The sequence below is a fragment of the Eschrichtius robustus genome, chromosome 7 (assembly GCF_028021215.1).
Source record: "Eschrichtius robustus isolate mEscRob2 chromosome 7, mEscRob2.pri, whole genome shotgun sequence".
Classification (NCBI taxonomy): Eukaryota; Metazoa; Chordata; class Mammalia; order Artiodactyla; family Eschrichtiidae; genus Eschrichtius; species Eschrichtius robustus.
Window position 1 is genome coordinate 123,970,619 of NC_090830.1, and position 24,249 is coordinate 123,994,867.

At 34.6% G+C, this 24,249-nt stretch overlaps 1 protein-coding gene across 1 annotated transcript in view; it reads left to right on the plus strand.

Moving 5' to 3' along the window:
• The window catches only part of TRUB1 (TruB pseudouridine synthase family member 1), a 30,723-nt gene extending 11,027 nt beyond the window's left edge, over nucleotides 1-19,696 (plus strand). The window contains exons 4-8 of the mRNA XM_068548621.1: nucleotides 4,443-4,524; nucleotides 13,825-13,897; nucleotides 15,208-15,347; nucleotides 17,404-17,460; nucleotides 18,265-19,696. Coding sequence (XP_068404722.1) covers nucleotides 4,443-4,524; nucleotides 13,825-13,897; nucleotides 15,208-15,347; nucleotides 17,404-17,460; nucleotides 18,265-18,524 — 612 coding nt within the window. The 3' untranslated portion in view covers nucleotides 18,525-19,696. The remainder of the gene's footprint in view (nucleotides 1-4,442; nucleotides 4,525-13,824; nucleotides 13,898-15,207; nucleotides 15,348-17,403; nucleotides 17,461-18,264) is intronic.
• Nucleotides 19,697-24,249: the final 4,553 nt, after the last annotated feature.

The following is a 24,249-nucleotide window of genomic DNA, read 5'->3' on the forward strand; positions in this document are numbered from 1 at the left end:
AAATCACAGAATATAAAAACTGTGTTAGAGTGGAGGAGTTTGACAGTTTTACAGTAAATTTGAACATTGTACTTAAATACTGACACATGGAGTTTAGAATCTGTTTCTGTTACAGGATTTGCCAGTTGCTTGATATATGTTTCTTAATTCTAAAATATAAACAACGGTTACCTTGATACAGGATTATGGATGATTTTATTTTCTTTTTTCACATTATTTGGTATTCTCCAAAATCTTTACAATGAAAAGTCACTTTTATAATAGCAAAAAGATATATTTATATTAAGGAATGTGTTTGTTTTCTTTTTCCCCCCAAGATAAAATACATGAAGTTCACTGGAATATTCATTATCCAGCCCTCCCCTCCAAAACCACAAGTACATGTAACACACTATGTGTTGTTGAAAGGTTTTACACTGTAAATTCCAGGCATATTTCCAGAAATATGATGACTGGAAATATAAATACATCATTGGCTCTGGCTTAAGTTTATTTATCACAAACCATTTTGGTATTCAGCTAGGAAAGCTGAATGTCATACAGTGAAATCACCGATCCTCAGATGACTGTAAAGTAAATAGAAAATCCCAGGTGCATCTTATTATAGAGACCTAGTTCTTGGGTGTTTCATGTTTCAAAAATAAGCGTTATTATCTTGTTAGCTATTTGTGTTTCTTATACTTTTAATTTTAGATTATGTACTTGTTGAAAAAATTAAATCTTTTAAATTTTACCTTTAAGTATGTTGGACATTACACTTTTATCAAAAGTAGTTAAAAGCTGTTAATGAATTTTTTAAAAATTTATTTATTTTATTTATTTATTTTTGGCTGTGTTGGGTTTTCGTTGCTGTGCGCGGGCTTTCTCTAGTTGTGGCACGCGGGGGCTACTCGTCGTTGCGGTGCACGGGCTTCTCACTGCGGTGGCCTCTCTTGTTGCGGAGCACGGGCTCTGGGCCTGCGGGCTTCAGTAGTTACAGCACATGGACTCAGTAGTTGTGGCTCACGAACTCTAGAGTGCAGGCTCAGTAGTTGTGGCACATGGGCTGAGTTGCTCCGCATGTGGGATTTCCTGGACCAGGGATCGAACCCGTGTCCCCTGCATTGGCTGGCAGATTCCCAACCACTGCGCCACCAGGGAAGCCCTGTTAATGAATTTTTAAAAATAGATTTTGTTTTTAGCACTGGCTGGAATCTTGGAGATCTTCTTATGCAGTGACTTCCAAAAATTTTTTGACGAAGACCCACAATAAGGATTTCATTTTAGACCATGACTCTATATTTCCATTCATGTATAAGAACCAAAAATTTTATCAAACAACTTTAACCCTATGTACAGTGTACTCTTGATATCTTTCTTTCATTTAAAAAATTGTCTGCAGCCTTCTAATGGGGCACAGACCTGCTGTTTGACCTAATGTTTCCTTTTTCCACTTTTACAGATGAATTTTTATTTGCATCACAGTGCTACTAGAAAAATTAGACTTTTAGTATGTGTAGAGTGGGGTTACCTCAAGAGTAGAAATATTTAGTTCTAGGATGGCAGGTATTCGCTGTTCATGTTATAGCCGTATCGTAGTACACCGTTGCCTCATTATCCAGTCCTAAGGAGAGACATTGCTGATTGAATGTGGCCTAACACTCTTTCCTGCTGAACCAAGAAATATCCTTAGAATCCTGTTAAGTGTAATAAATACCAGTTCATACAACACTATCAAGTAATGGGTGGAGTGCTGACCTTTACCTAAAATCTTTAGGCCATCAGATTAATTTGCCTCCATTTTGTGAAGACCACAGATTATTTAGACCACCCCACTCCTTTCATGCATTCCTTCCCAATCAGATTGGAGTAAGATTTAAGAAAAGAGCCCTTCCTTGTCTTCGTCATTAGCTTTCTCTCTTGTCGTATGGTAAGCCTTGCTCTGCCAACGATCAACTTTCTCTTGAGTCATTTTTTTTCTCACTGCATTCTCTTTTGGGATTATGAGTATAATGTGTACATAAAGCATATAGGTTTTCTGTACAGTGCTGGTTATACAAAAGTTGCTCAATAAATACTGTTATTACTATTCTCAAGTGTTTCACTATCCCCAAGTCTCTCTCTCCTGAGTTTCAGGCCTCTTGGGTCTCTCTGGCTACATGTTCCATAGACGTTAATTTTTTTCAAGCAATTTCTATTGGAAATCTTGAATACAGTTAATTTCGTTGCTTTTATTTCTATCTGTGATTTTTGGTGGCCTAGGCAAAAATACGACATTCATTAGAAAGAGAAAGCATGCCAGTTTTTTAAGGAAGAGACTTTACTCTGGGCATTATAGTCAGAAAGAAATTTCTTACAGTAGGGGATATTGAGTGACAGATAGTGGTTCTCAAAATAGTTTGCAACAGGTGAAGAAGTGGATCTGCATGAAATATAACTTTGGTAAAAGAATTCTAAGGGGGTTAGGCTGATACATCCCTTTGACCTAACTTGATCTAATTGTGGAATATAGATTACCTAGAAGAAGGCAATAGATGCATAGTCCCTTTACTCTCTTCCCTAAATTATAGTTTCTTTGAGCCAGTCATTCAGCAGACTCTGGATGGCAGATGTACTTTGAAGTAACAGACTTTGATGAGGTTTTGGAGTATTATCTTTATTAGCTTTCTATATTGCTAATTAAAAGTTGGTTACTTATATGTGCTTTTGAAACCAGTGAGCGATGGAAGGGTTGATGTTCTATTAGGAAATCACTGATGCCATATAAAGACTCTTAACTAGCATTTTCCAGGTATATAAGGTATATATATATATATGCAGAGATAAACCATAATAGTACCTGTAAGCAAAGCCAGCATTTCATTAGAAAGCAGCTTTGTATCCCCCCCCAACCCTTGAACAAGTGTTATCATTGGGATATACAAACTTTTCCCCCGGGATATGTTCAGAGGGCAGTAATTTCCCCCAGGTATACAGTAGCATTAACTGGTTAACATAGGTTAACCAGTCAATGTCAACTCTGAAGTGTGACTTGAATAATGTTCCTCTGAAACTTAGCAACTCTCGGAGATTAGAGCATCTCTAATCTACTTTCTCCAGAGGTAGTCTAATTTGTACCTTTTCTTTACACTCTATTAATATTCATACATGTCATAAGTACTATATTGAAAATTTTGAAGGACTTACATTTATGAACTGTATAGAGCTATTGCTTTTTAATGAAGATATTCAAAACCACATGTTTTCGGTGTGGTAGCATAATAAGCTTATCATTAATAAACATATTTCTGCAAAGTTCTCCAGCTTAAATTGCTCAGCGTAACTACAGATTCTTTTCAGTGGGAATTATATTCCTTGCATTTTTCTCACTACTTCATGTGAACCTCCAAATAAAATTTGAATTTGATCAAAAGAGAGGAATACAAAGAATATGTAGTATAAGTGTGGCCTGAGATGGGAAGCAGAACAATCCTCAGTTAACTCAGTGATCTACTTCTTCACTTGTGAATAATGAGCAGTTCTGAGAAGTGACTTTTATCCTTTCAGAGAGCTTAAGAAGTAGCAATTTCTCTTTATTAAGAAACACATATGTACATTACTTATGCTATACTAGTTTTGCCTTATTTTCCACATATTTAGCTTTTGTTTAAATGCATAAACAACTTACTAAGATTACTCTTGGTATTTCATGTAAGAAGTAATAAATTGATTAAAAATTAATTTTACTTTTAAGTATGGTAAAATCGTTGAATCTTGAGATGACTAGGTAGGGGATTATTGTACCGTTCTCTCTACTCATAGGTATATTTGAAAATTTTCCTTCAAAGTCAAAACTGCCCAGTAGAAAACTGGTTTAAAAAAATTTTTTTTTACAGTAACAGTATATATATAAGCCATGATTATCAATAAAATCAGGCTTTTCCTTGTCATGTTGGCTGGTATGGGAAGTTTGTGAATGTTCCTCAATCTATACAATACTTCCCACATATCAAAAACTAACAAAGCGGGGCTTCCCTGGTGGCGCAGTGGTTAAGAACCCACCTGCCAATGCAGGAGACACTGGTTTGACCCCTGGTCCGGGAAGATCCCACATGCCGCGGAGCCACTAAGCCCGTGCGCCACAACTACTGAGTCTGCGCTCTAGAGCCCGCGAGCCACAACTACTGAGCCCGTGTGCCACAACTACTGAAGCCCACCCTCCTAGAGCCCGTGCTCCCAACAAAAGAATCCACCACAATAAGCCCACGCACTGCAACTAGAGAAAAAAGCATGTACGAAGACCCAATGCAGCCAAAAATAAATAGATAAATAAATAAATTTATAAAAAAACTAACAAAGCAATTACAGTCTATTGATTTTTGTATCAGGTAGTATTAGTAAGGTTCTGTATAAACTTTAAGACATGCATAACAGTTCTTCTTTACCTTATGGCCTATATCTCTCCCTTGTTTCTCTTCCTCTAGAGGTATATTGCCACTGGCGAACTGGGGAAAGCTACTGACACGCTAGATTCTACAGGGAAAGTAACAGAAGAAAAACCTTACGGTATGAAGTTCATCTTAAGTAGTCCTTGTTTTTAATATTTAGAGAAAGTTTCTCTGAATTCAGAATTTAAAATAAATCTCATATTCCCAGTGATTTTAATTGTCAGTACATTTCTTTGGGTTAAGAAGGTTGGAAATGGTTTATCACATATTTGCTTATTTGGTATGTCTGTTAATAAAGATTTATAATAATTGCTTCTTTTCCTATAATCAGTTTTTCTTTAATGTGCAGAATTCTTCCAAATAACTCCCTTGCCAAAAACCATTTATAGCTAGGATTTAGGACATTTTTCCTAGTGAATGTGAAACAAAGCAGAGAAACTCTCTTGCTAGATTTTACCTGCATCTTGCCATTGTTGTTGTTTTGGTCTTGTTTTTTATAATTATCTCTTAGCTGTTGAAATAAATGTACTAGGTTTAGTACTTTAAAATTGATCATATTCCTGTGCTTTTGGAGTATGTAAAAAGCTAAGACAAAAGGAAAGCTGTTTCTCTAGCAATAAAGCAGAACTCATTGGGGCCCACCTTAATTTTTCTACCATTCCTTCTTGCACTACTTTAAGAAAGGATAGATAAATGAAATGGTTTCCTAGCAATTCTCATAGTGCTTATGCTATTTATAATGCAGCAGTTGTGGTTTTTGTACAGTCAGTTCACCTACATTATTGTGTCATCAGTTGTGAATTATTTGTACGCTTCCTGGGTTTCTTTTCTGCCTGGGCTTAATGTTATCTTTTTTTAATGTACCTATAGGCAGTCTAGCATCTGCTTCCCTATGTTTTTGTGTTGAGTGGTCTTAATATATATTACATATTACCCTAGTAGTTAGACCAACCTTCTTGTTCATAATAGCTTCACTTGTCCTGTTAACATTTATATGTGGCTTAGTATCTTGCATGATTAATCAAGCACCAAAATGAAAAGAAAAATCACGGATTTATTTTGAGTCCTTTAAAAAATAGATGTTGAATTAGCCTTGAAATGATTATTATTATGGAATAATAGCAGATGCTCACTTAATGGAAACCCAACTGTAATCTTCAGCCAGAATGCTTTTAAGATTAAAGCGGCCTGGGAGGATGTCAGCGATTTCCAGAGTATCCTACCGTATACGTCAGTACACATATAATTAGAAGAATGGTGAAAGTAAAGTTGGTGAGACTTGGTTGGATGGGGTAATGACAGAGACGAGGTTGTTAACCACGACCTAGGTTTCTGGGTTGTAAAACTGGTTACATGATGGTGCAGTTGGTTGAGTAGGTGATGTTAGAAGAGGACCAGGGTGATGGAACTACTTAGACATACTCTTCCTTCCTGCCCTTAAGCATTTTGGAATTTTTAAAAACTCCACTTTGTATTGTATCATTTATAACCTTATTTACTTACCTTAAAGAAAGCATATTAGTTTGTTAAAATCGTCTCATTGTAATCTTGAAAAGCAACTTTCTTTAGGCCCTGAAAAGGAGAGCTCTCTATAGTTTATTGAATAGTATTTGTAGTCCCAGAAAATGAGAGCTCAGAGAATTTTGCTGATTGACATGATTTTTCTGTATGATTTCTGTAAATCAGTAAATGTTTGTCATCTGTTTAAGCTGTACAGCAGGGTACCAGGGGGAAGATAAATATAAGACCTACCCTGTTTCCTTAAGGAACTTCTGTCATATAGAGAACTAGGACCTATGTTATCGGCCCTCTGTGAACTAATACTAAGACCTCTAACCTATATTTTCTAATGGCTTCTTTATTATCCTGAAATAAAAGTTAGAGGTATTCTCCGCTACCTACACGTTAAAAAAAAAAATCAATGTAATACAGTAAATGGACTATAAAGAAGAAATAAAGGTAATTTATAGTAAAATAGACACATCATTATGTAAATACACAGATATTACTACATGGAAAGTCTTCATGAAGTAGTCATATATATATTATATATAACAGATACTTATACATAAATCACTGTGAATGCCACAAGTCAAATGCGGACTGACAGGAATGTTGTGTTGATAACTCAGTACTGGAAAGTTCAGTATATGTAAGACTGTACAAAAAATTCTGCGTTTAAATGGGAAATGGAGTTATGTTCTAGCCTAAGGTAATTATAAACAGACTTTCACCCACATGAACATCTGGCAGACCTCCAGAAGTCATGCAAGGGCATAGGACAGTTCTTCACTGTGCTGTACCACTGCACATTGCAGGAAATCTAGCATCCCTGGTCCTCGCCTATTAAGTGCTGCTGATGTCGCCACCCTACCCAATCATTATAACAATCAAAAATACGGTTCTTAATTAACCTGTTGAGAACAACTGACATCTGTATAAAGTAAGGCAGTATGCAGTAAATGGCAAGTGAATGATCTTAGGTCATTTTATCCTATCTAGACAAATACTGTTTTTAGCCATAGAAAATGAGTCTGTAGCTCAGTAGACGCAACGTTCAAACCATATTAATAGGGCCCTTTCTTTTATTCTCTATCCTGACACCTTCTGTTATTTCTAAGTAGTGTTTTTCACCATTTATTAAGTATATATTTACATGTTAATTCCTAAACTGGGGCTGAGACCATGTCTCTTTTGGTTCTTGGTGTTTAGAACAATGTGTGGCATATAGAATAAACCATTTAGTGTATGAATAAACAAGGCTGGTGATAGAGGCGTTTGCAAAGATGACTGCAGGGAAGTCACAGGAAAAGCAAAGCATCTTCCTACCTTCTGCTGCTCTTTTCTCATCCACACCGAGGTATTAAGTCTCAGGTACAGTTGCTGGTGTCTCTGAGGACATGTGGCTTCAATGTGCTCATCTGCTCTTCAGGGAGCTCAGGACACTAAGGTTGTGGCTTCCCAGGCTGTCTTGGACACAGGCCAAGCTTCTGGAAAGCCCTAACTGCTCCTGTGATGGGAATAATTTTTTCTATACCTCCTGTGGCTTTTCTTTTGGGAGGCAAGAAATGTAAAATGAAAGTGGTATCTCTTGCTAATCCTCTGTTCTAAGCACGACCACCTCTTAGTCCCAAAATAGAAAGTGGCCAAGTCTTCTGGAATGGATGCAGCTAATGTTGTATCTAATGGGAGTGGCTCCTCTTGGATTGTGGTTCGGCTGCCCACGTTTCCTAGAGGAAGCTAAAAAGTTAAATTGGGTCTCAAATTGTCATTTAAACAAATAAGACACACACTATAGTAGGGCTAGTGAGTAACTGGGTATCAGTCATCCCATGGTGCCTTTTGTTTGTATTTAAACTTTTTTTATTATAAAGTATTTTTACAAATAAAGGAAAGTGGAGAAAATATAAATTTACAGCTTAATGAACTATCACAAAGCAAATATCCATGCAGCTACCAATCTAGTCAAGAAATAGAAAATTCCTAGAAACCCCCCTCATGCCCCATCCCGGTCACTATAACATCTCTCTTTTCCAAAGATAACTATTATTCTAACATCCAACACTATGCTGATAATTCTAGAACTATAGTATAGTTTTGCCCGTTTTGGACTTTTTTATTGCTGTGTAGTATGCCACTATGTGAAAAAAAATGTAGAGAGATGTGTGTGTATATGTATACATACACACACACTCTTCTGTCGTTAGATATTTGTGTTGACTCCAGTTTGGGGCTTTATGAATAAAGCTGCTCTGTGTATTTTATACTTGTCTTTTGGTAGACATGTGCAATAATTTCTCTTGAATATATACCCAAGTGGAATTGCTGGGTCGTAGGGTAAGTGAATATTTTACTGTACTAGAAATTGTCAGACAGTTTAAAGTGGTTGTATAACTTTGCATTTCTACCAGCAACGTGCAAGAGTTCCACTTGCTCCACATCCTTGGCAACACGTGGCAATTAGTAATGTTTTTAATTTTGGCCATTCTGGTAAGTGTGTCGTGGTATTTTATCGTGGTTTTGACTTCATTCCGAATGAGATTCAGCACTTTATCATATGTTTTTTGGCTACCAAGCCATCTTTGTGTATTGTCCAGATCTCTTGCCCAGTGCTTTGTTTTGTTTGTTCTTCCCCTATTGAGTCACCTTTTTTTTCTTTTTAAAGATTGATTTGTACGAGTTTTTCATATGCTGCGGATATGTGCTCTTCTTTTTGGTTGTACGTGTTTACAGATATTGTCTCCTTCTCTGTGGCTTGTCTTTTACCTCTCTTTGTTGTGTCTTTTGGAAAACAGAAGTTCTTGTTTTTAGTCTAATTTATCAAGTCTTTTCCTTCATGGTTAATTTTTTAGTGTCCTGTTTAAGAAAACTTTTCCTACTCCAAAAGCACTAAGATATTTTTCTATATTCTAGCAGCTTTATTGCTTTGCCTTTCACATTACATCTACAGTGCACCATTTTTTTCTATATGGATATCCAGTTGGCCCAGCACTTTTCCCCACTACCTTGTTTCCTGGATTACAAATCAAACATCTTATAAGCATGGGTTTGTTTGGAATCCATTTTGTTGCATTGGTCTGTTTGTCCTTGTGCTAATACCAAACTATCTTAATTGCTATCATTTTAGAATAAGTCTTGTTATCTGAAAGAGCAAGTTTTCCTACCTTTTCTATTTATTTATTTATGTATTTTTGGCTGCGTTGGGTCTTCATTGCTGCTCGCGGGCTTTCTCTAGTTGCGGCGAGTGGGCTCCTCATTGTGGTGGCTTCTCTTGTAACGGAGCACGGGCTCTAGGTGCTTGGGCTTCAGTAGTTGTGGGACACGGGCTCAGTAGCTGTGGCTCACGGGCTCTAGAGTGCAGGCTCAATAGTTGTGGCGTATGGGCTTAGTTGCTCTGCAGCATGTGGTATCTTCCCGGACCAAGGCTCTAACCCGTGTCCCCTGCATTGGCAGGTGGATTCTTAACCACTGTGCCCCAGGGAGGCCCTGCTACCTTACTTTTTTTTTTTTATAAATTTATTTATTTTTATTTTTGGCTGTGTTGGGTCTTCGTTGCTGCGCACAGGCTTTCTCTAGTTGTGGCGAGCAGGGGCTACTGTTCGTTGCGGTGCATGGGCTTCTCATTGCGGTGGCTTCTCTTGTTGTGGAGCACAGGCTCCAGGCACACGGGCTTCAGTAGTTGTGGCATGTGGGCTCAGTAGTTGTGGCACACGGGCTTAGTTGCTCCACGGCATGTGGGATCTTCCCAGACCAGGGCTTGAACCCGTGTCCCCTGCATTGGCAGGCGGATTCTTAACCACTGCACCACCAGGGAAGCCCCTACCTTACTTTTATAGATTTTCTTTTATAGGTTTTTTTATAGCTTTCTTATCAAAGTAAGGAAATTGTTTTCTCTTCCTAATTTGCCATTTGTTTGTTTTTTTAATCATGAGCAGCCATTGAATTTTATCAAATGTTTTTTGTATCTGTTGATTTTCCTCCTTAGTCAAATATTAAACTAACTTTACATTTCCAGAATAATCCCAACCTGATCATAATATGCTATCCTTTACATAAATTGTTGGATTTAGTTTGCTAATATTTAGTTTAGAATTTTTGCATTTTTGTCTATGAGTGAGATTACCCTGTATTTTTCCTTTCTCTTAATGTCCTTGACTGGTTTTGATATCAAGGTTATACCAACCTCATACAATGGCATGGGGAGTATTCTTTCTCTCTTTTTTTTATTCTCTGGAAGAATTTATGTGAGATTGGCATTATTTCTCTTTCTACTGTTTGGTAGAATTTACTGGTAGACATCTGATTCTGGAGTTTTCTTTATTAGGAAGCCTTTTAATCATGGATTAGATTCCTTTACTAGCTATCAGACTTAATATTTTTTATTTCTTGTGTCACTCTAGATAATTTTTCCCCTAGGAATTTGTCCATTGCATCTCAAATTTCCAAGTTATTGGTATAAAGTTGTTCATAGTATTCCTTTAAGATTTTTCTTTTTATTTTGAAATAATATCAAACTTAGAGAAAAGTTGCAAAAATAAAGCCATATTTTTATAGATTTCAATGTACAGATCTTTCACTTCTTTTGTATATGAAATCTCTAAGTTGTTTTTTTAACGCTATTATAAATTGGATTTTTAAAATATCAATTTCTGATAGTTCATTGCTAGATATACATAGATGGAGATGACTTTTGTGTATTAATCTTATGCCTTTCAGCCTTGCTAAACTCACTTATTAATTCTAGTCGCTTTTGTATAGATTCCTTGTTAGGATGGGTCTAAAGTAGACTTTTTTTTCAGGTCTGCATTAGCCCTACTCCAAAGGCATGGCTTTTCTTGGGTGTCTATCGAGTGCTGGGGTATTCAGCAAAGTTTCTTCATTCTGAGGGGTTGGAATTTGGACATCTTCCAGCCTTGTAAGAGGTTTGGTAGTAGCTCTTTTTTTAACTTTGTGAAGACTCACTATATATATGCGCAGCTTGGAATTTAGCCAGTTTCAAGTGGACCTCTATAGACATCACTTTCTCTGTGTAATGCTCTCAAATTCTAGCTGCCGCCGCCAAATTCTGATCTTTGCTCAGTGCTTTGTTTGTTATTCCCCTCCCTGCAGTACAGTTCAGAAAGCACCCCCAAGCAAAAGCAAGTGATTGTGGGCCTTACCTTGTTTTTTTTCCCTTATCTCAGGGATGATAGTCCTTGCTATGTGTTGTCTAATGTTTGAAAACAGTTGTTTGTTGTATTTTTTCCAGTTTAACAGCTGCTTTTGGTGACAAGGCTTGTCCAGTAACCATTTAACTCTATCCTGGTTGAATTTTTTTTTTTTTAAGTCTTTATTGAATTTGTTTACAGTATTGCTTCTGTTGTTTATGTTCTGGTGTTTTGGTCATGAGGCATGTGGGATCTCAGTTCCTCGACCAGGGATCGAACCCACACCCCCTGCATTGGGAGGCAAAGTCTCAACCACTGGACTGCCAGGGGAGTCTCTGAATATTGTTTTAAAATCCATCATCCTGCTTTTAACTCCATATTCAGTTAAGTACCAACTTTCATGTTGGAAGTTCACTGGAAGAGCCAATAAATTTTAAACAAATAATAACATGTAACATGGTCTTGTATATATTAATTTTATGGGAGTGACTTTTTAAAAAATTAATTTCAAATGAATACTATCACATTGATGATTTATTAATTTGCTAAACAAAGAATAATTACTCAAGTTCTATGGTACTTCTATCGTACCTATCATCTTCTACCAAAGGTCCTTCTTTTGGCCAGTTATTGGATGTACTTGCTTTAGAGATTTTATTCTTGATTTCTTTTTAAATCCTTTGGAGGTAGAGTCTTTATTCTTATAGGGACAATTATTATTTGGATCAGACTAGTATCATGTTTCAGATATAGCCAGCATGCTTCACTACATATTAAAAATATCTAAAATATTATATTTGCTTTTATTGTAAAATAACTTGCTGCATAGGCTTTCTGTCTGGTGATTCGAACATCAAATGAATGATTCCTTGGTGACTTTTAAATGCTCTTTTAACCTTGAGATTCTATTATTCATCAGCAAATTAAATTCAACAAGAATGTCTTTAGTACCATCTTAATTGTGTGCATTATGTAAGAGGAAAAGCTATCTTTGCCTTTAAGGAGATAAGAATTCCATTGGTGAGGTAATACCTACATATATATAGTAGGTAACAGTTAAAAATTGTGAATGATTAATTTCAGAATGAACAGCAAAACCATAAATGCCTAGGATGCATGGCAGAAGTAGAATGAGAAAGAGTACATCTTGTCACCTTGTGTGAGGGAATAATTAGTAAAAGAGAGCCACTGAAGCAGGACAAAGGAGCACGCATTGGCAGGAATGTCAGTAAAGAGACCAATTTGGTGGAAGTAGAAAGCTGTTTGGTCTTATTTTTAAAATGTGTGGCAGACTAGATTGTGAACTATAGCAATTTTATCAACAGTGGCATTTCTTTCAGCAATTGCCAGCATGGTGGTAATGTTGGCTGTCTAGATTTGGAAGTTTTGCATAACTAAGGTGCCACCAGTAATTATGTTTTAATGTTTCAGTAGAGTAAAAAATTTTCATGGAAAAATCCATTCATATCATGAGATACATCTGTTTGAAAAGCAGTTTGAACAGAATAGGCTTTTCAGATCTGCCTTTTTGGAGCTAGGTGTTAGAGAAATTCTTTTGAGTTCTGTAGCTCTCCTCTGAGTCTAGTAGATTCTGGTCTTTTGTTCATGTTTAGCTTGTAAGGATCAAGGTCACACTGAGGTTAAGACTCTCTTGCTGCATTGATATTGAAATCTGGACATGTTCCATGCTGTCTTTTAATTTTTATTCTGGTGTTCGAACAGTAATTCAGAGCACATTAGTTAGTTTTTGCTTAATATTGTTCAAATAAAATCAAATGTAACATGTATACACCAGAATAAAAAGTTTAAATAAATTTCCTGCAAAGTGAAAAAGAAGACTGTAATTTCTTTCCATTGCTATAACCTAAACAAGTTATAGAATATTTCTGTAACTTAGTTTATTACTGAATATGAAATATGGATAGTCATCTATCTATATGTGAAAATCCCAAATATTGAATTTCAGTGTGTTATAGTTTTCAGTTGTTAAAATTATAGAACAGTACTTTAATATTGCATCATTTTGTTTGAAAGAGTATCAAATAAAAGCTGAAAAGCTTTATCTGAGTAAGACAGATAAAATCTTTGCTATGTATATTCTCTTTTTGCACTGGCTTATTTTTGAGGCAAAAGTCAGACTCCTGACTGCAATTCCAAGAGCAGTGAAGGGAGGGAAGGAGACATAAATACAACTTTACTTGGGGACAAAGTTAATGTGAGTGTGGAAAATGTATACCATATACCATACAACAGTTTTGAAATCTATCAGGTAAAATTTTAAATGTGGTTAGTACTTGATAATCTTCAATAACTTATTCAGTTATTTATAATATTTGATGCCTGGAAAACCTTAGAAATGAACTTTACGGGTATTTTTCTACTTACTTTCTGATCACCACATTTTTGTTTTTGGTCACTGCAGGACCATTCCTATAGCTTTATGCAACATTTTTCTCAGGTCTTCTGAAGGCCATAGTAAGTATGTAGTAAATGCATATACGATGATTGGATCATTTTTAATGGAGAAAAAAATGAAGCAAACGAAATTAAATTTAGTCTTAATATTGGGCAATATAAGACTTTCCCCCTTTTATCTCATTAGCATGTATTTTATCCATCTCAACAAGGTAGAATTTGACCTGCAAAACGTACATTGTAATAAATGCTTTGTTGGAAATTTTTTTTTAATTTTCAGAGTTGTCAGTGCTGTAAAAATAGCACATGTACTTCTGTGGTTGTTTTAGTGTCACTTTTTGGTTCATTTTTGGCAGATAAAATAACACAGGAAGATATTGAAGGCATTCTACAGAAATTTACTGGGAATATAATGCAGGTACCTCCCCTGTAAGTTCAATTAATGAATTTGAATAAATGTTTAATTTTATCTTCCAGTGGCTAACATCACTTTAATGAAAAAAAAAAAGAAGAGGGGCTTCCTTTTACTATATGGTGAGGCAGGTTTTAAATCTGACAAATGATCAAGCAAGGTGAACAGACAGGATGCAGAGCTTCTGACACTCTCTAAGAGGTACTGGGATGTAGTCTCCTCTGTCTCTGGATATTGCCACAGCCTGACATCTGTGCTCTTCCAGGATTTATTGGTTCTTCTGATTCCATCTGTAGACATCAGGGCAGTTCTGGAGAGCAGAGATGTCACTTTTCCCAGAATTGCTGTCAAGGAACCAGTCCAGTTTGGTACAGGCATCAGAGCTGTGATTCAGCGTCCAATGGGCACTTCCTGTCAGGTGTTGGGACCATTCCTTTCGGGCCCAGAATCTTATACTTCACAATTCTCTGCAATAAATGAAACAGATGAGAATTATAACTTATTAAAAGTATAATGATATTGATTTACCATTTAGCCATATTTTTGTGCATGTTACCATTTCAAGCAAATTGCTGCTTCTTTTTTTTTTTTAATGGCTTATAGGATGTGTCAGGATATGTTACTAACAGTTCTTTTAGAATTTAGAATATATTTTGTGTTTTTGAAAAATCTTAAGTTTTTTCAAGAACACGGAAATATCTATGGAGAAATGTTTCTTCATAATTTTGCCTCAAATGTGAAGACTTAAAAATTGTACCAGGATCTGAATAAACATTATTTTGGATCATTATTGTTAAGATGTAGTAAACATTTATATTTATAAGAATCGTTTTAGAATTTTCTTCTCTGTGATTGTTCCAAGGATTTTGTGGTCTAGTAAAATTTAATCACACAAAGATAAGGTCTGTTATTTGCTCTTTGGAAACATTTTGGTAACTTATATGTGAAAATGAATATTATTATAATGGAAATATATTGTTTCAAGGAAATATAGCTGAGATCATTGTGACCGGAGACCCTTAACCCAGAATGAGGACTAGTGAAGACATGAATAGACCACCTCCAGGAAGATGGTTAAAGAGAAATATTGACAACATTGCTCACTGAGTGCCAGAATGAGCTGTATTAGCCTCAAAGATATTTAGGAACTCTATCTGTGACACCATTGTGAAGTAGATTAGAAGAAAAAATTAGTTCATTCTTAGAAGGATTTTCAGTTTAATCATCCTTTCTTTCCATGCTGTAATCTGGAGTTATTCTCTCTTTCTTTCTCAATCTCTCTCTACCTCCCTCCTTCTCTTCCTGTCTCCCTCTTGTACCTTGCAAGCTATTCTGCATTAAAGAAAGATGGACAGAGACTTTCAACTTTGATGAAGAGAGGTGAAGTAGTAGAAGCAAAACCTGCCAGGCCAGTTACCGTGTACAGTCTTTCCCTTCAAAAATTCCAGCCACCATTTTTCACATTAGGTAAGATGGAGAAATTTGAAAACATTTGTATTTACATGTGCCTTTATTTTATATTTGGCTACTTTTGTGTAATTTTAACGGATCCCTAGGATACTGGAGATTTTTAAAAATTTGAATTTAAAGAAGGTTAGAATTTGTTAATACCTTTTTGACAACACAAATAATGAGAATGCCTCTAGCTATATGAAGGTTCAGAAATGTCCTAAATAGTCTGAGTTTTTCATATATTATATTATCTTACTATAAAGTTGGAAGTAACATACTTTGGATCTCTATGGGGAAGAATAGGTGAGGAGTACATATTTTCAAAATTTTATATTTTGTATTTTATTATCTTATGGATACTTGTTCCCCATTTTGGCTACTACCTGATAGTTTACACTCAGTTTTTTATTGACGTTAATTTGTCCTTTGAAAACAATGCATTTTCAGTTTTTGGACAAGAAATTCTAAGGGTGGAGCGACCCCCCCCCCCCGCCCCCCCCCGCCCCCCCCCGCCCCGCTTTGTCACCAATAAATTACTGCTAAAGATCATGAAAATATAGGAGTAATGGGTAAGGCAGAAGTGTATTCCTAGACATGTGGTAAATTTTAACTCAAGTTATCAATTTGAATTTATCTAGAATCCATACTTGAAATAAATTTAAAACCCAAAAAGTTTTTTTCTATTGTTTGGAGATTTTATGATCTCCTAGCTAAAGCCCTGAACCTATAAGAGCTCTGGAGACTCAAAAGCTGTAGTTCTTATTAATCCTCAGGCTCCCTGAAATTGATCCTGCTCCTAATTTCGTGGTGCATACTGAATGGGATTCCTTTTAGACATAATTTCCCAAAACCTTTTCCCCTAAACGTCATTGCTTTTTTTCCCATTGACATTATTATTTAGTGTGTATTAAGTTCCTGTAGATGGTGGGTTTTTGTACAGTTTTCTTAAAAAGTCACTCCTTAAGTTTCCTGATTCTAAAATATTAGACAAACAATGAAACAAACATACTAAAAAATGTTTCACTCCATTCCATGAAAATGCGGCCGCTGTGTTGGCACAATAGATACTATCTATGAAAGTAAAAAAAAAAACCTCAAATTTTTCCAATTGCATTTGTTCACTGGAATTTGTAGTAGGCCAAATTTGACTCTTTTCACCAAAGTCAAATATAGTGCAAGAATGTAGAACACCTACATTTGTGTAGTGCTCATTTTTTTTATCTCAGCAGTGGCTCCCAACCTTGAGCTGATGGGGAAAAAAAGAAATTAAAATCCCCAGGTGGGGAGTTTTGATCAATTCCCTCAAATAGCTTTATTTGTATGCTAAGCTAGAAACAGAAAGTAGTCCTTTTGTGTGAAAATACAGTTCTTTTCAGGATGTCTTGTGGATGAATAAAAATAATCCAGAGCCCTGCTCTTAACCAATAAACTTGCATTATACTGCGTTAAGAAGATGTTTAGTTATGCATTCAATTCTGGTACATTGTGTAATTTTAAGTTATTTCATGATTTTTTCAGGAATATTTCCAAGAGAACATTTAAATATGCTGAGTTCTCCATGCAGTATATTACCCCAAACATAATTCCTGTCACTGAAAAGGGTTTTTTTGTTTGTTGTATTTTTTGAGTGTACAAATCTGAAAATATTTTAAAAATCTACAGCTCATGATAGCAACGCTGAGATATCTAACCATTTAAAGCCTATTAAATGAAAAAGATGTACAAATCTGAAAATAGTTTTTTAAATCTGCAGCTCATAATAGCAAAACTGAGATTTCTAACTATTTAAAATCTATTAAATGAACAAGGCTGAAGTATTGAAGTGGTATGACTTGCCATGTAATTGAAAATGTGTTCAAGAGTTTCTGCTGTTTGCTTTCTCCACACTCTGACTTTTCAGTCTCACAAACACATATGCTACTGGATGAATAATTTATATTTTAGCGCACAAATGTTTTATCACTCGATTGTTTGCATAGTGCATTTTTACATTTGTTTAGGGGCATCATTTCTATGTAAAGTGGATTTCATAGGCGGTTAGCAATTTACCATGTCACTGTTAACATTCCAGATGTTGAATGTGGAGGAGGTTTTTATATCAGAAGCTTGGTCAGTGACATTGGCAAAGGTAAGCATAAAGATGAATTATGAATTATCATTTAGAGAGTAATATTCCTTTTTGATGGGAAGAAGGAATTTTCCATTTTCCATGTCTCTGAGTACTGGCCTCAGGAACTGGATTCTTCCTGCCCTTCTGCCTTCGAAGCGTTATAGGTTTATGGAAGACAGTTAATCAGCATAAGCAGCTGCAGTGAAATGCTTGTAATGGGAGAGAGGAGAAAAAGAGGAATAAAAAATGGAGATGTGAATAATGAATCTAAGGACCAACATTTTTTTCAAGTATAAAATATTTTAACTCAAAGTAGGGATAAGAAGAAAAGATTAACCCTTCTAAAAGTTATTTTTATCGCTCCAAGTCAAATTTTTTAAAAAAACTGGAAGCCATAGTCTTACAAACAGCCAGGAAGTTGCAGTTCTGGCCCTGCCATTTTCTGGCAGTTGTGACACTGGACAGGTCACATTACCTCATCTGCCAAGTGAGACTAATAGTTACCTCATGGGGTTGTTTCATGGGTTAAATAAGAAAAGTGTGTGCAACTTCCTTGTAGACTTTAAAGCAGTTTATTAGGTGAGTTATTAAATGTTATTTTGCTCCTTAACCATTTCTTAATCTCAAGGCTCTTGGTTATTATATTGGATAATTACAGTTTTACATTTGAGGTGGTTTTGATAGGTTTGAATCAAGTTCTGTCATTTGAAAAATTAAAGACTATGAAATACTGAATTACTGAATCATTTATGTTGATTCAGTATTTGAATGAAATACTGAATCATTTATCTTGTGGTTTCTTTTCACCTTTTGTTGCCATAGAACTGTCTTCCTGTGCCAATGTGCTGGAGCTGACCCGAACCAAACAGGGACCCTTTACCCTGGAGGAGCATGCCCTTCCCGAAGACAGATGGACAATTGATGACATTGCACAGTCTCTCGAGCAGTGCTCATCCCTTCTCCCAGCAGAGATGGCACTTAAAAAGTCAAAACCTGAGGAGTCTAGTGAGCAAGTTTTGAGCTGTGAGTACATAACTCTAAGTGAGATAAAGGGAGAAGATGATGTAATTAAGACATTTTAAGTTTGGCTTGGGATTGTCTTCATTTCCTGGTTGACATTTGAATCCTGTGTGCAGAATGACAAGCTGTGTGCCAAGACAAACGATTCTTTTTTTTTTGCATGAAGAAAAATGTCCATCATTTATGGTTTCTACGGTGCACAATTTATGTGCTGTACATTATAAATAGCCTTGCAGTTGTTCAGTTCTTGCTGTACTATAGAATGTTCTTCTAGGATGTTATGTTGTTGTTAGATTGGATTCAGGAAAATCAACTTTCTGATTTCGATCTCTCATCAAAGTCTTTTCCTGTGAAAAAGTTGACCACATTTTCTAATCAGAGGAAAAAAAAATGAGCTAAATGTTTCTTTGGTGTGACAAAGTGGATGTATATTAGTTTCTTTGGCTTTATTTTGGCTTCCTCGTGACTCTGGTTATTGAAATTCCTTAACTATGTTGGAAAAAGCCATTATTTAACTCATGTTTTAGAGAGTTTATGATTATTAAGAACATTTCTTTGATAAGGCTGCACTCATCTTGGTAATAGCTGTGTTTGTTTAGATCTTAGAAGCTAATAAACTTCTATCGTAAATATTTGTAGATGAACCAAATTATTGCTGCTACCCACTAATGGAATGTAAATAGAAGACTAAATGTTTAATTAAATTCACCTCTACTCTCCCATTAGCAGGACAGCTCCTATGGCTTACGTTTTGGCAGCTATGAGATAGTTTCCTGGTAATTTAATCAATACAGTCGACCACCCTGTACCAATTTACTAAATAACCTAATTAAAAAAAATTAAGCTGAAGAATGCCTTCAATGAAAAACTTCTTTTCTTTATTCTTTAGTACTTATTTATACATCTTTATAGGGTATTAATCCCATGATATTTTGCTTTCAATTTGCTCTCTCAAGTGATGTTTATAGATGCTGAGATTGCTGCCCTGCATTTCCAGTTAATCCCTTCTGCTCTAAATGTTTAAAAACAGTTACTCTCAAACGTTTTCATTCAGGTAGCCTACTGAAAGTTCCCTGTCCCTCTTTACCATAGTTTTGAAAACAGTCACGTTCTGAAATAATAAATTTCATATGTAATGAGTGCTTCATATTTTTGTTATAGGAAAGCAATATATAATGCAGCATCTGTAGAAATTTTCAAATCCCACTGCATTTATCCAAATAAATAGTTTCAAAAGGAAGACTTGTTAAATTTTTCATCATATAAGAGTTTTTACATTTTTATGGATTGTCTTTCTTTTAAAGGTGGTTGCTTTGCAACCTCTAACTTATAAATTTTAAATATGTAAACAAACGTGATCTTATTTGTAGTTAACCTAATATAAACTCAGTATAAAAAGTTATATGCTTCAATAGAGCACTTTCAGCGTATTGGCAACATTTTTCAAGTGGAAATGGAAATATTAAAACATTCTTAGTATGACACAGAAAATTATAAAGAAGAGTTAATTATCATAATGCCTTAAATAAAACACCAAACACACAAAGTTGTAAATTGAAGCCTTTACAGTTTTATATATTCATATCTAGTGCCCTGCAGTTTGTGTAACCAAAGGTGGCAGTGGCTGCCTCTTTCTGTTGGAATGGCACAGGTTGCAGTATATCTTCATACACTGCCAGCTAAGGTCCAAGTAGAGGAATATAAAACAACTAGGGCCTCTCTGCTCTATTTCTTAACTTAAAATTTAACATGTATAATTTACTAATGGAGAAGAGTATAAATTTTTTGAAAAGACAAGTGACTTTTTAAAATGGTACCCAATCTTTTTCTTTTATTGAAAACATTGAAGAAAATGTTGCCAAATGAAAAAATTACCAAATCCTCACCATCCTGATACAGTGACTTCAGAACTTTAATTTCGTATTTTTCTTTTCCCTTCTTTTGTTCACATAATTACAGTCTGAAGACACCTATACTTTTTTATTGACTATTTTTTTAATTTCATCTTCTTTTACTATTTGTATTTAGTTTTGACAATGATTATTTTAATCATATTACTTCAGTTTGTTTAAACCATTTCTCTATTGCTGAATACTTAGGTTATTTTCAATTTTATTAGGGTAAGTTCCTGGGAGCAGGATTATTAAATGGAATAATATGAACAATTTAATTTTCCTTAATGAGTTTGCCTTATTGCTTTCCCAAAGAGTTGTAACATTTTACAGTGTCATCATTTGAGTATGTCAGTTCACTAAAAGTCTACAGCTTTGGGTGGGGGATTTATATGTCGTTGCTCATTTAGTAAGTTATACAGGTTCAGAGTTGCTCTGATTTGCCTTTGTGTGACTTTTTCACATACTTTGTTCACTTATGTAAATAAATGTCTTAATGGTTTCTTTATACATTTGTGTGAGTTATTTGTGCAGTAAATACTTGTAGAAGCATTTTCATGGGCTGTTTTTTTAATTTTAGTTTCATTTTCCATTTTTACTAACCACATTTGCTAACTAATATTAAGAATTCTTCCCCTTTTAGAGTCACCAGATATATGAGTATGAATAGTTAATATTTATTGAAAACTAAAGATATTATTCTTAACTTTCATAAGCAGCTGTAACTGATCAAGATTCTCTAAAAAGTTTAAGACTCATCCATAAACAAATTAGTTTTCTCTTGAGTCTGGTATTTGAATACCAACTGCTTTGTTTTTTTCATTTTAATCAAAATATTAAAGAAATATCTGTGCCTTATGTATTTCTAGGCCTAATTCTTCATGTAATAATAAAGTTGTTTTACTTGTAAGAAAAGATGTGTTAGAAATTTCTGAAAATGTTTCAACCTGGAACATACAAATGACTTCATTTTGACACTTAGTTTTTTATATTTCTGGAAAATATTGTTTTAAAAGTCATCAAAAGTGGTCATAGAATTATTTACAGTTTTAAGATCCATGAGCATTAAAATAATATAATTTTTTTCTTTGATAATTCAAAATTATAAAATTTGAATAAGGGCTAAACTCACATTTTCCTATACTGACTAGATCTTTTCTTCTTAAATACTTGAATTAATACAAGCTACTGATCCGTCATCAGAAATGATTCATTGTACTATATAAGAAAAGAATGCTTCAGTACGTTAAAAGGTCTTCAGTACATTTTATGCCTCTCTGATCAGTTTGAAATTTGTATCAGACTTACAATGAACATTTAGAGGTTTAATTAGTTGTATTTCAAAAGAAGAAAGTAATTTACCTCATATCATGATGTATATAATAGAAAAATTATAATTCAAAAAGCACTCTAAAATATTGGAACATTTAAATAGAGGAATATGATAAATATAAGCTTTATGGCTTGAAATGATTGTAATGGTCTTGTAATTAAATTGAAATAGACGACCTGTCTTGAAACTATTTCTTTAAGGTGTGTGTGGGCAGCTGTAGCCTGGCCTAATCATTTATTAAATGCCACTTGTTAAACACTTATTACATGGCACTTGAATCAGTAGTGCCTTCATAGTTTCAACTTGAGTTAAAATTCTCTCTTTGAACAGGAATATTGCTGTTCATATTGCTGTTCATATTCATATTGCTGTTTTACATAATCATACCAGTAGGAAAGTTGAAGTCAGAAACTATATTTTGCTCCTCTTATTCGTAACTCTTAAAATATGACATATTAAGATTATTTCCATCTCTACTAACAGTCAGCTTTTTGATCCAGGCAAATCACTTAATCTTTTCAGGCCTCAGCGTTCTTATCTTTAAAACAAAGGAGACAGACTAGTCTATCTCTAAGAACTTTTGCAGAACTAAAATAGGCTGGTGAGTGTAGGCAATTCGTATTTATTCTGTTCAGAGCTCGTTCTTTCTGAGCCTGAATTTTCATGTTGTTCATCAGTTTTGGAAAATTCTCATCCCTTATCTCTTTGAATATCACATCTTTTACATCTAGTACTCCTGTTAGATTTATGTCTTCTCCTTTTATTGTGTCTAATTACTCTTTCATATTTTCCAGTGCTTTATCTCAGTGCTTCTTCTTGGGGAATTTCTTTGAACCTTTTTCCCAGATATGAATTCATTCTTCTGCTATTTTAATTTACTGTTTACACATGTATTTGTTTCAGTGATTACTGTGGTTTTTAAAAGTTTATAGAACATCAACTTTTTTTTTCAAAATCCTTCTTTTTGTGTGTGTTGTCTTTCATCAGGGCTTTAGTTTAAATATATATCATATATTTATATAAGTATCAGTAAAAGTTTTATATGTGTGTGTATATAATTTTTACTGATATTTAATATCTATACAGAAAATTGCACATATCGTAAATGTATCACCTGATAAATTTTTACAAAGCAAACATGTGCAACCAACAACCAAATAAAAAAAAAATACAGAACATTACTAGTCCACTAGAGGCCCTCTAGAGGCTCCCCTCCAGTCACTAGCTCCCAACCCCACCCCACTGCCAAGGGTAACCATATCTAACATTATAGATTGTTAATTTTGTCTGGTTTTGTGCTTTATATAAATAAAGCATACAGTATACACTCTTTCATGTGTGGCTTCTTTTGCTCAAAATTATGTTAGTGAGGTTCTTCCATGTTGTTGCACACATTCACAGGCCATTCATTCTCATTATTGTTTAGTATTCCATTGTGTGAATATACCTACATTTATCCATTTTACTGAATGATGGGCACTTGATTAGCTTTCAGTTTTGAGTATTTTTGGCATTGTGTTACATCTTACTCATTATTTCTCACTATTGGCTTGTTAATGTTACCTCTTTAAAATTCTTTCTTACTGTTTTCTGTAGAATTTATGATACATGTCTTTAACTTATCACAGATTACCTTCAAATAGTACTGTACCACCTCATGTATATTGTAGAACTCTTACAAGAGTATATTTCCATATCTTCTATCGTTTGTGCTGTTTTCATACTTTTTACTTTTACATATATTATAAACTCTGTAATATATTGGGTTTTTTCTGTTGTTGATGATCTTTATTTTTACTTTATTGCTTTAGACCAGGGGTCAGCAAACTTTTTCATTGTTTCGTGAAAGTAGCCCTTGACAATACACATAAATGAGTGGATGTGGTTATGTTCCAATAAAACTGTATTTACCTTCATGTTGTAGCTTGCTGACCCCTGACTGTCAGTTATCTTCTAAAAAGATTTCTGAAACTTTTATATTTATGTATATTCTGCTGTTCTTCATTTTTTAATGTAGATCCAAACTTCTATCTGGTATCATACTCCTTTCTGAATAATGTCCTTTAACATTTCTTATAACACAAGTCTGAGAGCAATGAATTTTCTCAGCTTTTGTTTTTTGTTTGTCTGAAAAGTGTTTTTTTTTTTTAACCTTCGGTTTTTGAAAGATATTTTTGCTGGATATATAAATCTGGATTGGTTAACTTTTTTTTTTTTTCTTTCCATTCAGCACTTTAATGTTGTTAATTATCTTCTGGCTTGTTTAGTTTCTCTAGCTACCTTCAGGGTTTTATCTTTTGGTTCAAGGTTTTTATCTGTGGTTTTTGGCTGTTTGACTCTGATGTGTCTAGGTGTGTTTTCCTTTGTATTTATCCTTGTGAGGTCTTCTCAGTTTCTTGCATTTTCAGTTTATTTTCATCAATTTTGAAAAATTCTCAGCCGTTATCTTTTCAAATATTTATTCTACTCCTTGCTCTCTCTTTTCTCCTGAGACTCAAATTATTATGTTCAACCTTTCGATATTGGTGCATACCTCTTGGATGCGCTGCTCCTTTTTAAAAA